Raw genomic sequence first — 14756 nt, forward strand, 5'->3', positions numbered from 1 at the left:
ATGGTGCATCAGCTGGTAACCTCCAGGCTGGACTATTGCAATGCACTCTACATGGGGCTGCCTTTGTATGTAGTTCAGAAACTTCAGTTAGTTCAAAATGTGGCAGCCAGATTGGTCTCTGTGGCAACTCAGAGAAGCCATATTATGCCTGTTTTGAAAGCACTGCACTGACTGCTGATATGTTTCCGGGCAAAATACAAAGTGTTGGTTATTACCTTTAAAGCCCTAAATGGCCTAGGCTAAATCGCTTAGGTCCAGCTTCTCTTAAAGAGCACCTTCTTCTGCATGATCCTCACCGCACATTAAGATCATCTGAGGAGGTCCGTCTCCAACTACCACTGGTGCGTCTAGAGGCAATTCAGAGGTGGGCCTTCTCAGTAGCTACTCCTGGCCTGTGGAATGTACTCCCTGCAGAAATCCATAATCTGAATTCTACCAGGTTTTTTAAATTGTTGTAAATGGTTTTAATGTTGTAAGCTGGTTAAACTGCTAATTAATTTTAATTGTTCTGTTTTAATGCAAACTGCCCTGAGTCATCTTGGAAGGGCAGTATAGACATTGAATAAATAAAATAAATAAATACATGATGTGAAAGGCAACATTGACATTTCCAATAGTCTGTGTTGCTATACACGTGAAGGCAGCCCCAGCAGTGTTGCATAAGAGCACAGTTGCACACTGCCTTAAATCAATGAGCCCATGCTTGTGCAGTTGAGCTTGAATGTCTTCAGTATATGTCAGTGCTCTGCAGGTGTGTGGGCAAGAGCTTCCACATGTTCAGCAGTGCTGGCTAATTGGAAATGCCAGTGTTGCCCTGTGCATCGTGCAGGGCATCAAAAGTTCAGAGACAGCCAAGTGGTCATCAGGAATGGTGGCTGAAGAGCTCTGAAACCTTTCTATATAGGGTGGGCTAGAAATAGAAATAATAAATGAATGAATGAATGAATGAATGAGTAAATAAATAAAGTGGATAATTGTTTTATTCCAAGCTAGAGGGGTATTTTATAGCTACTTCCCTCATACATGCAAATAAATCTTATGTCGATTTAACAAAAGGTTTATTAAGCACGAACTCCACTGTCTCCTTCTCCTTTCTCTCCCTTTCCCTGTCTGACGACCCCCCACAAACACATACACTCGATGGGATCCCCACTGGTACAAATGTCCAAACAAACAACCTGCAAAAAATTACTGGGTAGAATACAATAAGGGGACAGGAGATAACATGAGAAATGGAACACAGGCAAAGTAGCTTTTTACACAGGTTGCAGTGTATTATGATATCCAATGATACAATACCCTCATTCATGAGGGCTCAGGCTATTACCTGCCACCGCTGTTGCTTTGGAAGGTGCCGACGCTCTTCTCCTGCCATTATTCTGTGTTTGAGTTGAGAAGAGGACATGGAATGGATAGCATGGGCCACTGCATAGATAGCATTGTAGATGCTGTAGCTGTGGACAGCCATTCTCATTTCAAATATAGGCCCCGGAAGGCTCTCCAGCTTCTCTTCCCCTGTGCAGGTATTCCCCTCCAACAAATCTATTCCTGGCTTTTGTAATACACAACTGAAAACTTGCTCCCAGAAGTCCTGGATAAAACCATCCCATTGAGCAGAGGTAGGGTTCATTCTCTCAACAAATTGGTAAAATCCTGGTAAATCACTGGAGTGAATTGTGAAAGAAATTGCACCATGGAATATTTGTATATCCCAAGTCCTTTGAAGAACAAATGAAGTAGGTTCCAACTGAACTGTTCCTATCCACACATTACCTTTTGGTGCATTTTTTGTCAATTCTAATTCTGATACATATAACAAATATCTAAAAAATGCCATAGAATAAGAATCTCCATATGCCACTACTACATTGGCTTTGCTACCTAAAATTCTATCATATATTTTTGCCCCCTTTTCCAACGCGCTCCATATTTCAGAGAAAAATGGTAGTTGGGGCATCCTTTCTATGTAATCAAAGCAAACACCACCCTTGGAAAATGATGGGAACACTGTTTGCACAAATCTTTCTCCATTATCATTATCCATTACAACAACTCCAATCCATGTCCAGCTGAAGTGGAGAAGTAGAGAGAGAATCCCTCGATACTGATTTTCCTCATCTGGTAACATTTGATAGAAGATAAGTCCCGGGGTTTTATCATTCATCACTGGAGCAGGACCATAGATGACCTAAAGAGAAGGGGGAGACATAAGAATAATTGTTTTCCATTAATTCATGCATGCATTTCCTGTACAGCATTTCAGTTATTAGACAGAGAGAACACTGGCATACCTAACTCTATGTAGTGGATCCAGTGATGGAGGAATCTTGCTCAGACTAGCTGGTTTGCATCTCCCACTCTTTAATCCTCATCTGGAGTTCTGATTATTATTATTATTTACATACGATCTGGATTGCCTACTCCCAAATAGTTCCATTGGTTACATTGGATGCTCCTCAACTTTTTTCAGGTCACAGAACCCATAATAATGTAACATTTCACTCCAGAGGATTGCAACAGTTATGATACTTTTGACTTTGTTCCGGTGGTTAAAATATCTGTTTCTGTGAGGTCAGAAGCTTCTGAATGTTTTACTTGTTCCACACACTAGATCTGATACTGTTGGAGGGCCTGATTTCATTTGCCCTAACTCGGGAACACAGAACTGTTCAGTGACTCAGACTTCTTTTCAGACACTATCAGCATCAGGAGAAACAAAACTGAAGTTTCCAAAGAGAGGCAGGGTGTTCCCTCAACCCAAATGGCTTGATAGGCATGAGATAGAAAGCACCCCACCACAGAAAGCCCATTTTCCCCCAAGGTGGTTTTCCTCCCAATTGATTTATAATGGGAATGGGATAGAAACCACCCCACCATAGGGATTCATTCGTTTTGCGGATAGTTCCCCCTACCAATTGACTTAACCTGGGAATAGGATCGAAACCACCACACCATAGGGATTCCATTCATTTCTGGGTTTGTTTTTCTCGCAACTGGGTTAAAATGGGAATCGGATAGAAACCACCCCATCATAGTAATCCCACTCATTTTGGGGTCATTTTCTACACTATGTCATATTTTTATTTTTTACATAAATATCATAGTTGATGGATATATTTGTGGATATATCATGTGCCAGAGTCCAGGTAAGGGTTTGACAACAAGAGCATAGTTGGGAGTGCAGTGGTTTGCTTCTTTACATAGCTTTATGCAACTGGGGGTAGAAATCCACCCCAAAATCCTGATGCATTATAATAACTGACAGAGAAAACATGTAACAATTAACTATCCATATATTATCTTCTCAAAACATTTGAGTGATGTTGTATACATAGAAGTGAAATAAATTTTCAAAATTATCTGCTGGGTCCAATGCAGAGTTTACTTTAGATATTCCTAAACTACACTTTCTGCCTACAGGTTTCCTGAATGTATGTTCCCACAACATGCCTTTCTTCAAACAACCAGGCAGTGTTACCCAGATAGCCTGTTTGGGGACTCCCAGGAGCACCCATACACCTGATTTGGAGCTACAGGCCTGTTTTCCATTTTGCTTCTCTGAACTCACAGGATCGTGAGTTCAGCGTTCAGCTCACATGAGCTAACTCATGGGGTATCTCTCTTGGCAAGTAGCATAGGAAAGATGGCTGTAGGTCATGTTTAACTGACTACTGTAGGGAGACTATGCCTCTGCTCAACTCCCTGATCCCAATCCAGGTGAGGAAGCCGGAGTAGACATGAGTTAATTGTGCTATTTTTCTAAAGAACTAGCCAAATGCTCTCCCCCTATGTTGGCACATCGAATCAATTCAAACTTATTGCCTCCACAGGAAAGGATAGATGAGGTAAAAGGATCATCTCCTTCTCTAACAGAAATGTTAATGGCTGGCTTGGGGCGTGGGAAGCAAGCTTGTTAAAACATTCCTCGGCACTCCCAAGGTCCTTCCTGAACATGAGACAAGCTCCAGTGCACCCATTTCATTCCAGGTTTCACAGCCTATTCACCTCTTTCTGCTGGTAGAGGACACTCAGCAAAGTTTGAACCAGACACAATGTCCTTTTTAGTCTATCGCCATTGTCACCCGTTTCAACAGAAAGATGTGGTCAGCATTCCACCTCAGGGCAAGATGCTGCCTATTTCAGCTCTTGAGACCACCAAACGTGTCTCTTCCTTGGATTCACCCATTGTGTGTTTGTGCATTTGGGCACTAGCTATATCATCTTGAGTTCCATGGACTCTCATTCCTTTCCCAATTGTTGCCTTCACATCAGCCCTTCTTCTAATCCCAATCTGTGTAGCACGCTTGGCTACGTTGAGATACTGGTCTTCTGAGATCAGACTCCCTTTTGATTTTTCTTGGCTCTCAGACCATTGTGTGGTACTTAGGTCCCCAGTTCCTCCCTTTTGCCTTCCCGCCTGTCCCAGAGGAATGAGGTCTCTCAACATTGGTCAAGCTACAAGTGCCCACACACCCCACTGGACAGACTAAGCTATATCTAATCTCTGCCCAAAAGCTTCTTGTTCCCCTCTTTTCCTGCTCTCTTTAAATCCAAAGCTGTTCTCTAAAACAGTTTCTCTGGTCAGCCTTGAGTGGATTTAATGTGGATCTCAAGCCAAAGTTCCTCTTTGTGAGCTTTAATGTAGGCCTATTGATTTATTTGTCTTCTTGGTTTTGTTAATAAATATTGTGTTGCTTTCCAATCAAAATTTCTCTTCTGTACCCTTAAATCCTAAAACAAACCTGATTCTATTTTTGTGACTTCAAACTCTCTGCCAGTCATTTCCAAGACTAAAGCTTTAGACAAAGTTATTCTGAAATGGGCTGCTCCCCTAAACTTGCTAATTCTCCACACAAGCTCAAAAGTAGTCATGGGTCATTGCCAATTCCAATTTGTTTGGCAAGGTGCCTTCTGCTACAGTCACCTCCCTTTCCTATGGGATAAGACAAAGGTTTGTTTCTAGGGATGTGCAAACTGATTTGGGTACAAAGTATCTACTATCTGATTTGGGTGGTTTGGAGACAAAACAAATCACCCCTGTGGTCCATTGGCTAGATTCAGGTAAAAATCAAATCTCGCTTGATTCAATTCAAATCGATTCAAGCTTCCAATCCCTTCTATTAATTCCCCCAGATTCCCAGCTTTCATTTTTTTGGGAAAAAGCTAGGCTCTAGCAAAATGTGTGGTCACTATTTTTCAAGAGTTTGGATTCTTTGTTGTATAATAACTTTTCCTCAATGAATCCCTATGAGGATTCATTATACACCTTCATTTCTTCTATTCATTTTGACTATCTTTTCAACAGTGCCAACTGTCAACTGCCATGTACCAACTACACCCCACTCCCACCCGCAAAGCAGTGGGGGTACTACTCAGTTTATGTTCTAGGATTTTTTTTTTAAGTGTTTAGGATCTTTGGTATCTAATAACCTTTCCTCATAATGAATCCCTATGAGGATTCATTACATACAAAAGAGTCTAAACACCTCAGAAATTCCTAAAATATAAACAGAGTACTCAGTGGCTTGTGGGTTGCGGGGGTAGTTGAAACATGGGATGCCACTAATTCCCCACTCCCAGCTGCAAAGCATTGGGGCAAAAAGAACAGAAGAAATGAAGGTGTGTAATTAAGACACTAAAGAATCAAAACACTTCAAAAATACCTAAAAAATAAACTGAGTACCCCAGCCTGTGTTTTTGTGGGGCGGGGGGGGGATGGTGTAGTTAACACATGACAGTTGACAGTTGGCACAGTCCAATGATAGTCAAAATGAAGAAAAGAAACAAAGGCATATAATGAATCTTCATAGGGATTTTCTATGATGAAAAGTTATTATACACCAAAGAATCCAAACACTTGAAATATAATGACTGCACATTTTGCTCCATAACTCCACTTCTACAAGGGCTAGAACTTAGCTTCTAAAAGAAATGAAAGCTGGGGATCCATGTTAGTGTTAGGATATGGCAATTTCGAATCCCCATTGTTTCCTATGGTGGAAATGTTCAAAATCAGTAAAAAACAAAATAATCAATTAAAAATCAACCAAGTATCCCACTGACTTGAGATTTGGGTACTAGGTGGCACCCATGGGTACCTAACCACCACCCATATTTGGTGTCCCTGTGACCTTGATAAGTGGTCCAAATCAGTCAGAATCCAAATCAAATCAAACTAAATGCAAATCAAATCTGGGGTGATTTGTGGGGGTAGATTTGGATACAAAACAAATCAGGGGTGATTTGCTTTTGGCACAAATTGAATCAAAAAATTGATTTGTGCACATCCCTATTCTTCCAAATGTCATCTGCCTCTGCCCTACCCGCCTCAGTTTAGAGATGGTCACATTTTTCATTTCTCTCATTTTCCTACAATTACCATTTTGCTCTGTTCCAAAAAATAATCACTAGTTGTTTTTCATGACAGTGACGAATCATATCTACATTGAAAGATGTACCTACCAACAACCAACCAACAAATATTTATATAATGCTTTTTAACAGAAGTGTCCAAAGCGGATTACATAGAGAAATAAATAAATAGGTTGTATCCTTGTCCCGAAAGGGCTCACAATCTAAAAAGAAACATAAGATAGACACCAGCAACAGTCACTGGAGGGTTATTGTTCTGTGGGGTGGTTAGGCCAGTTGCTCTCCTCCTGCTAAATAAAGAGTATCACCATGTTTAAAAGGTGCCTCTTTGCCTAGTTAAACATATACATTTCTGAAGTCGTTTCAAATGTTTCCTATGCAAACACCCAGAACAGTAATATGTGAAGAAGTACAGATTTAAATATGCATTTCCCTACAAATTTATGCAATACATAGAATTTACACAGACATCAGTTTGGAAGGGATGTGTGTGTCTGGAACATAGGAACATAGGAAGCTTCCATATACTGAGTAAGACCATTGGTCTATCTAGCTCAGTATTGTCTTCACAGACTGGCAGCGGCTTCTCCAAGGTTGTAGGCAGGAGTGTCTCTGTGCCTTATCTTGTAGAAGCCAGGAAGAGAACTTGGAACCTTCTGCTCATCCCAGAGCAGCTGCATCCCCTAAGGGAAATATTTTACAGTGCTCACATGTCAAGTCTCCCATTCATATGCAACCAAGGTAGAGCCTGCTTAGCTAAAGGGACAAGTTATGCTTGCTACCACAAGACCTGCTCTCCTCTCCAGCACAGAGATCCATTATGTAGGCTGAGAGTTCCATCAGGAGTGTTGAGAAGAAAAGAAGTTGATAGTATTCTAACCCACAATACCCCACTGAGACTCATGGCATTACATGATGCACTATGCAGTTTGGAAAACAGCAGTCAATAACTGGAATGCTGCTACTGCAGCTACTGCATCTTGCAAAACAATATTGTCTGCCACCTCAGTAGGGGGACCTCCAGCATTGCAGGTTCAGGGCACAATGTGGGGCCTCTGGTAGCAGCTAATGGCTGGCCTGGAAGGACAAAGTGTGAATAAAGTGTTTAATATCAATATTCTAAACACAAATCATACAGTACCTGTGCAATTTTATAGATATCCAAGACTGTTGCTACATGAAAGGAGGTTAGAGGGTCCAGTCCCGCAATGACTGCTGCCAAGTTATTCTTGATATCACATTGGTAGTTGGGGGCAAATCTTTCCCAAGAGGATAGAAGTAGCAACGTGGAATAATATGTCTGCTTTGCATTGAAATAGCTGTCATAGATGCGGATACCCAAAGTAATATTGGGTAAGAGCCTTGCGTTTTCATTGATCTCCTTTACTGCAAATGCAAAGGACAGAATGTGTTGATAATTCTTAGCCAGTAACCTAGAATGAGAGTTGTATTCATCATCAGAAGTATTGCTGAAAGTGTGCAATTTCATTGTAACTGATTTTAAACCTCTTTCCCATTATTATTAATCATTCCCTCTAATAGCAATATAAATGGTCTCATGCCATTTGGACTGTAGAGGAAACTCAGGATGTACAGAAATAGAAATGATGTGAGAAAAATATCCAGACCTTCATGGAATTCTTAAGCTCCAGTTTAAAGCTTCCAGAAATTAGGAATGTAAAGGGAAAGACTGAAGTAGATAAAAGGGGAAATGAGATGGAAAAGGTGGGGTGGGGGAATACTTGTTCAGTGCATCATGTGGCCAACAGTTGTAATACTGTAGCGGTTCATTCTAAATACTAGTTTATGGTAATAGTATTCTAATCAAGATGCTACAGCAAGGTATCCCATGCATCATCATGAACTTGAGAATCTTGAACATGGAGGAGCTAGGTATATTCTTTATTGCAGGATAGCTACACTTTACCAAATGAACATGTGAAACTAAAGGGAGAATAGCTGGAGAGGGGACATAACTTGATGTACAACACCTGCTGTGCTTTTAATTGGACCTACATTCAATCCCCAGCCTTTCCTGTTAGTAGAAAGTGGTCAGCTTCCACCTCAGACTTAGGGAAGCAACTTGAAGTATTAGCAGATAGGACCAAGCTAGACGAATCAATGATCTGGATTTGTATAAGGAAGCTACATATAATTCTTCAAGGGTCCTGCTCATAAAGACCACCTGCAGGAAACCTGAGAGATACAAAAATATTTATGCTATGGTCAGGGAGATCTAATGGATATGACTTTAAATCTTGATTTCATGGAGAGAGAGAGAGAGAGAGAAGCATAATTTTTAATTGTTTTTGGACTATGTCCTACAGAACAGAAAAAACTTATCTTGTTATTTCTAAGCATGAGCAAGAATGTATGGCCTCTATACAGACATTGCATATTTTCTATAAAATATGCTTTAAATGAGATTGAGAAGGCAGGAGCAGATACAGAGAGAAAGCCTTGAGATGGGGCAGAGAATCTTGGTGTGACACACAAGTGTGTACAAAAAGGAACATCTTAAACCCATGCAAGTGAGAGCATTCTTCCTAAATTCCAAATCAAAACACCACTGTTTTGGGAGTGTAACTCCTAGGACTAATCTTCTAGTGACCCAAAACAAAACAAAACACTGAAATGCAATCCTCTTTCATAATTATTTTTTTTTACTGCTTACAGAGGCTCAGTAGACAACATCATCTGGGGTTCTTCAGCAAAGTCTATTTCACTGGAGAGAATGAAGATCTGAGAAGTTATGCCACCAATGATGAGATCCCCTGGCTGCTGGTACTTTTGAAGCAGAGGGTGTGGATTATTAAGCCTGCATTTGATAATGTGAGCCTTGCATGCTGTATATGTAAGCAGGACCAGAAGCAAGAGCACTGATAATACCATGCTGAGTACCATGCTGATTCTAGTATTCCATCTCTGAAGGCTGGAGGCAAAAGTTTAAAGTATGGCTGATCAACGATTAGATTCACGTCCCTCAGTCTAACACTGCACCTATATATTTCTCATACATTACTGCCAATTGTTAGCTGCATAAATGGCCACTGATATCCCATAATGGGTTTTATAGGTCGCAGATTACAGATGATGTGACAATTAGAGAGAAGGAAGTACCACTTAAAAATTGGAGATTCCCTGTGGAATTGTTGAAGAAAACATGTTTATCAGTTCTGTACAGCAGTTTTCTCCTCCTCATAATGGAGAGGAAATTACACTTCTCTTTGTGCCCTGTTGAGACATTACACAAGTCCAGAGGTGTCTTTAACAATATACAGCTAGTTCTGCGAATGATCTTTATAAGTTTCTCAAACAGAAATCAGGGTATATTTCAAAGTAATACTGATTATTAGTTCTTTATTTCTTTGAAATAAGACCTATTGATTTTTATGGTGTTAATTTAGGTGATATATAATTAATTACTTAGCTGCAATAGAATTGTTATATTACAAGTATTAATCAGCTAAATTCAATATGGGAATAAAGCTTTTAAAAGAGAAAGTATCTTTGGGACATTCCAGAACTTGTTCCAGGCATTGCAAAATTGTTGGGAGTGGGGCACACACACAGCCACCGTCTTGAAATGGTTTCTCAAATTCTTATATGGGATATCAGGGCTTAATATCCTATATAATCTTAACATGTATACTATGTTTGGTGCAGATGTATTTGGCAGTTCACAAGTTGAGCCATTTCAAGTCAGAGGTGAGGCTTGAGGGGACATTCGAGGCTAGGCTGGAAAGGAAGCTGGTGGTGGTGGGGTGCGGTGGAAGCCTCAAGGCGTGTCAAGGTGGGAAGATTGATGCGATCCTGGAGGCACCTCCAGCTTTTCTCACCTCCAGCCTCGCCTCGCCTCAACTCAAACTTAGTCAGAAGCTAGATGAGGCTGGAGACAAGTCCAGGTCTGAAGCGGATTTGTATCAGGCAGTTGATAAGAAGGAAACATTCACACAAGGAGAGTCAGGGAAGGAGGGAGATCTATATATATAATCTAAATTGAAGATTAAGCGAATAAGATAGACCTTATATTCTCAAATCCTTTCTTTTTATGAGCTGTTCCTTGTTGTTCACCTCAGGCCTCAACAATATAATGTAAAATTTAGGAGGAGAGATGCAACCCAGCACTGGAAGTTAAGACAGAAAAATGTCTCCACAGCTACCATGTACTTTCCCTTTGTATTCAGGTAAGTTGGAATAAAATATATCCAAACACTACAAAGGACCAACATGCTGAAAGTAATAGATTTGGCTTCATTGAAACTGTCAGGCACCTTCCTGGTAAGAAACCTCACCATGAAACTGACTGTTGCAAGGAAGCCTATGTAACCCCAAGCCAAGTAAAACAGAATTACAGATCCCTCATTACATTCCAATATAATTTTGCCAACCACTGAGTGCATGTTAACATCTGGGAAAGCAGAGAGATTGTCAACCACACTGCACAAATGCCTGCTTGAGCAGAGAACAATGCAGTGATCTAGTCTTCCCCCTTCCACTTCCTCATCCTGGATCCTGGCCTGGTGGCTATGAAAGGAAGAACCACGGTGGTGGTATTTGACAACATACAAGCAACAGCCTCTGAGAAGATGATGCCCAAAGCAGTTTATTGGAGGAGACGTCACCTTCCCAGGATGGCCAATGAATAGCAATGGAATGAAGTAGGGCAGGAGGGAGATGATGGTGATGATGATGATGATGATGACAACGACGATGATCTACATTTTATATCCTGCTCTTCCTCCAAGGAACCCAGAGTGGTGTCCTCACAACAACCCCGTGAAATAGGTTGGACTGAGAGAGAAGTGACATCTTCTCGCTAAAATCGCAGCAAAGAGTTTGTAGTCCACATTTAATAGAGAAATTGGTCTATATGATTCTGGGCACGTTGGATCCTTCCCTTCCTTATGGATAAGAGAGATAAATGCTTCTTACCAAGAGGAGGGCAACGTATGGCAATGTAGCATCTCATTCACAATCTGGGTCAGTGGGCTGATTAATATTTCTTGAAAGTATTTATAATAGACTGAGGTCAACTGATCTGGGCCTTTAGAATGATTCTTTAAGCATCATATTGCCTCTTTTGTTTCCTCCCCAGAAATCAGTTTGGTAAGCAATTCTTTCTGTCTGTTAGTGAATTCTGAAATATTCCACATACTGTTAAAACTCTTCATTTTTTTTTTTAGCAACAGTCCTCCTTAGATCTGGGTGAGTGCCAGTTCTTTAAGGATTCTAATTATCCAATTTAGATATTTCTCTGTGGGACTGCTCTGTATTCGGGATAGCCTAAGTCCATGCTAATGCATTCACTGGGTAATTTGGTGGTTCTGCAGTGCAATGCAACAGATTTATTTACGATGAAATGGTGTTACAGGAAGGCGCAAGTTAGTTAAACAAGGCAATAACATCTTAACAGTTAGTCTCACCAAATCTGACTAGGAGGAATTTAACTTAAGGTCAAAATTGTAGGTGAATCCGCTTAAGGTTTGATGCAGAAAGGCTAGAAGGTAGGGAGAGAAAAGGGGGCAAGGAGATTTGAAGAGGCAGATAGGTTAGATTTACCTTTCCTGGGCCCATTGGTGCATTCAGTGTACTTGTTGATGGGTTACATGGGCAGATCTCACAGGAAAAGAGGCAGAAATAGAGGGCAAATAGTGTAGTGCTACAACTCACACACTTGAGAAGCAGTATGATGAAGGTCCAAGTAGATTGCCTTGCAGATTCCCCCACGTAGGTTCCAAGGGCAAGTGGCTTGGGGATGACCCTTTGCAGTCTTAGCTATTATGACCTCAGGGTGCATTCTCCCATGCTTTACTCATGCCAAGTGACCAGGTGTGAGCTTTTACCAAATATGGGCAGGTGAAAAGTTCATGATCTCATGAACTGAAGTATTCAAACTGGAGACTGTATTCCCACAGTTCCAACTGCATAGATGGGTGCACTCTGTGCTCCCTAAAATCAGGCTTTCTAGCCACATTGCTATCTCTTCCTTCTCTGCTTTCAACACTTGAACTTTCGTTATAGTGAAAAGAGCTGTTTATGCTGGAGGTTTTACTCCTAATCAATATACCCCCCATCCTGCACTGTTCCTGCTACACAGGGAGGTTAGCCTAGCTTGACCTCCCTGCCCAACACCTCTCCAAAAACTCCACAAGCCCCATCCAAATGTTCTGCAAATAAAGGTCACATCCAGCCTTGAACAAATGTACCCCGTCGGGGCGAAAGAGTTGGGGGAAATGGGCTGAAAGCCCGGGTTGACCCAGCACCCCTCCCCCATTGGCCACAACCAGCCTGCTTATGGCAGCCGAGGCCTTGCGCTGTGCCTGTTCTATTCCACGCATGCACTGCACCCCCGCCATACCCTACGCTGCAGCCAGCTGACCCATACTATGCGTAGACGAGGGAGCCAGCCCTTCAGAGTCAAAAAGTTGGAGGAGGTTTGTTGGATAAGAGAGAGGCCAGTTCACTTGTCTAAATCATTCTCACCAAGGTGAATAACAAGAATATCCAGCTTAGGAAAACTAGCTAAGTGATCCCAAATGGCAGGGAGCAACTGGCTCCATGCCATACCCTGCATACCCAACCAGTAAACTGAGGCCCATCAAACCAAGTTGGGTTCTCCACTGGGAGGTGCTGGATTTCTTGAATGCCCAGAAGACCAACGAATGGCCACAGACAAGGACCCAAACTGGAGCCGCTGCTCTGCCAGCACCTGCATCAATCCTCCAATCCTCCAAACTAGCGCACATAGCTCCGCACCGCCTTGGATTTCCAGCGACCAATTCTTCACACATCATCCTCCTGAAATCCCAAACAGCTAGCCATGGTAGCAGCCCCAATGCGAAAAGAGTGCAAAGTCAGCCCCATGGCTGGAACACCCGTGGAATCAAAGGCCTTCTGCAGAATAGTCAGGAACTGGTATTGAGTCAGTGGATCTCCGCTCTCCTGAACGAAAAGGCCCCCCCCCCAAGGTCCCCATATCCACATTGTGCCGCAAGGCAACTACAGGGAAAAGTGTGGAATCACTGGCCGCCAAGAGCCATACAATGTGTCCCTTACCACGCTGGTCAGTCTTGGAGAATTAAAAAGGACCCACGCCTCTCTATTCCCCAAAGACAGATCAGTGAATTGCAAGCACCAGTCCCTGGGGGAAAGCCTCCTCCAAGGCAACAACTCTCCAGGCCAAAAAGCCCCCCAAAAGGCCACAAGCTCAGCTGCTTGAAAAAGGTTAACTTCCCACTGGGATCCACAGCACCCCTGAAGCTGCCCACTCAGAACCAACAACAGGTCCAAGGTAAATGGCCGCCTGTGATCCCTAGCTGGAGGAAGTTCACGGGACCAACCCTCTAGCATCCTCCCAACCCTCGGGTCACCGGTACAATCCCCCATCCCTCTCGCTTGAGCCTCAAAGGACAGTGCTGAGATGTAGCCACCTAAAGTGGACACAACCCATCCCACATCCTGAAACTGGACTAGAAACTGTAATAACTGAACAACTGGCACTGGCCAGACCTCATCAAGGCCCTCCATCTTCCTGAAGAATGCGAAGGCTGCTATCTTGGAAGCATAGCTCGTCCTTGTGCTGGGCGCTAATGAAGCTGTTATAGCCCTCTGAGCCTTTACTGGCCAAGATGCCACAGAGCGGCCGGCATGGGTTCCGGGTATAGAGCAGACTCTGGCGCTAGCTCCCTGAACCTGTCCACCTGAAAGCAAGACAAGGCATCAGCAATATCGTTCTTGATCCCCGGAACATGGCACGCTACAAACAGAATATTAGCCCTAAGGCATTGAAGGACAAATGCCCTCAGCAGCCCCATGACCCATGGAGAACAGGAGGTCTGAGAGTTGACCACCTGCACCACTGACTGGTTGTCGCACCAAAACCGCACCGTGGAGTTGGAAAACTCCTTGGCCCAAATGTGGACTGCCACTGCGATGGGAAAGAATTCTAGGAAAGTTAAATCCCTAGTGGCACACCAACGGCCCCTAAAATACAAGCCAAAACCAACCCCACCCGCGGCATCCAAATGGACCTGCAATTCAACCTCCAGGAGCTGCTTGGACCTCCAGAAGGAAATGCCATTATAATCCCTAAGAAATGACTCCCAAACAGCCAGACCCACCCTAACACACTCAGTGATGCACACCCTGTGGTGCGGGGCCCTAAGACCCGCCATAAGATTACAAAGGCACCGTAGAAACGCTCACCCTGGGACAACAACCCTGCAAGCAAACTTAAGGTGCCCAGCTACCACTTGGAGCTCCCTCAAAGAGGCCTTACGGGCAGGTCCAAGGGTTGCGACCAGGTTCAAAAGGACCTGCAATTTATCCAGCGGCAAACATGAACAGCCTGCCAGGGTATCTAACTCAATCCCTAAGAAGGA

At 42.8% G+C, this 14756-nt stretch overlaps 1 protein-coding gene across 1 annotated transcript in view; it reads right to left on the reverse strand.

Moving 5' to 3' along the window:
• LOC128330975 (vomeronasal type-2 receptor 26-like) overlaps positions 1 to 14756 on the reverse strand; it is a 28828-nt gene that overhangs the window by 13383 nt on the left and 689 nt on the right. The window contains exons 3-5 of the mRNA XM_053264343.1: positions 9047 to 9159; positions 7514 to 7805; positions 1328 to 2188 (exon numbers count right to left, since the gene is read on the reverse strand). Coding sequence (XP_053120318.1) covers positions 1328 to 2188; positions 7514 to 7805; positions 9047 to 9159 — 1266 coding nt within the window. The remainder of the gene's footprint in view (positions 1 to 1327; positions 2189 to 7513; positions 7806 to 9046; positions 9160 to 14756) is intronic.

Source organism: Hemicordylus capensis, chromosome 6 (genome assembly GCF_027244095.1).
Source record: "Hemicordylus capensis ecotype Gifberg chromosome 6, rHemCap1.1.pri, whole genome shotgun sequence".
Lineage (NCBI taxonomy): Eukaryota > Metazoa > Chordata > Lepidosauria > Squamata > Cordylidae > Hemicordylus > Hemicordylus capensis.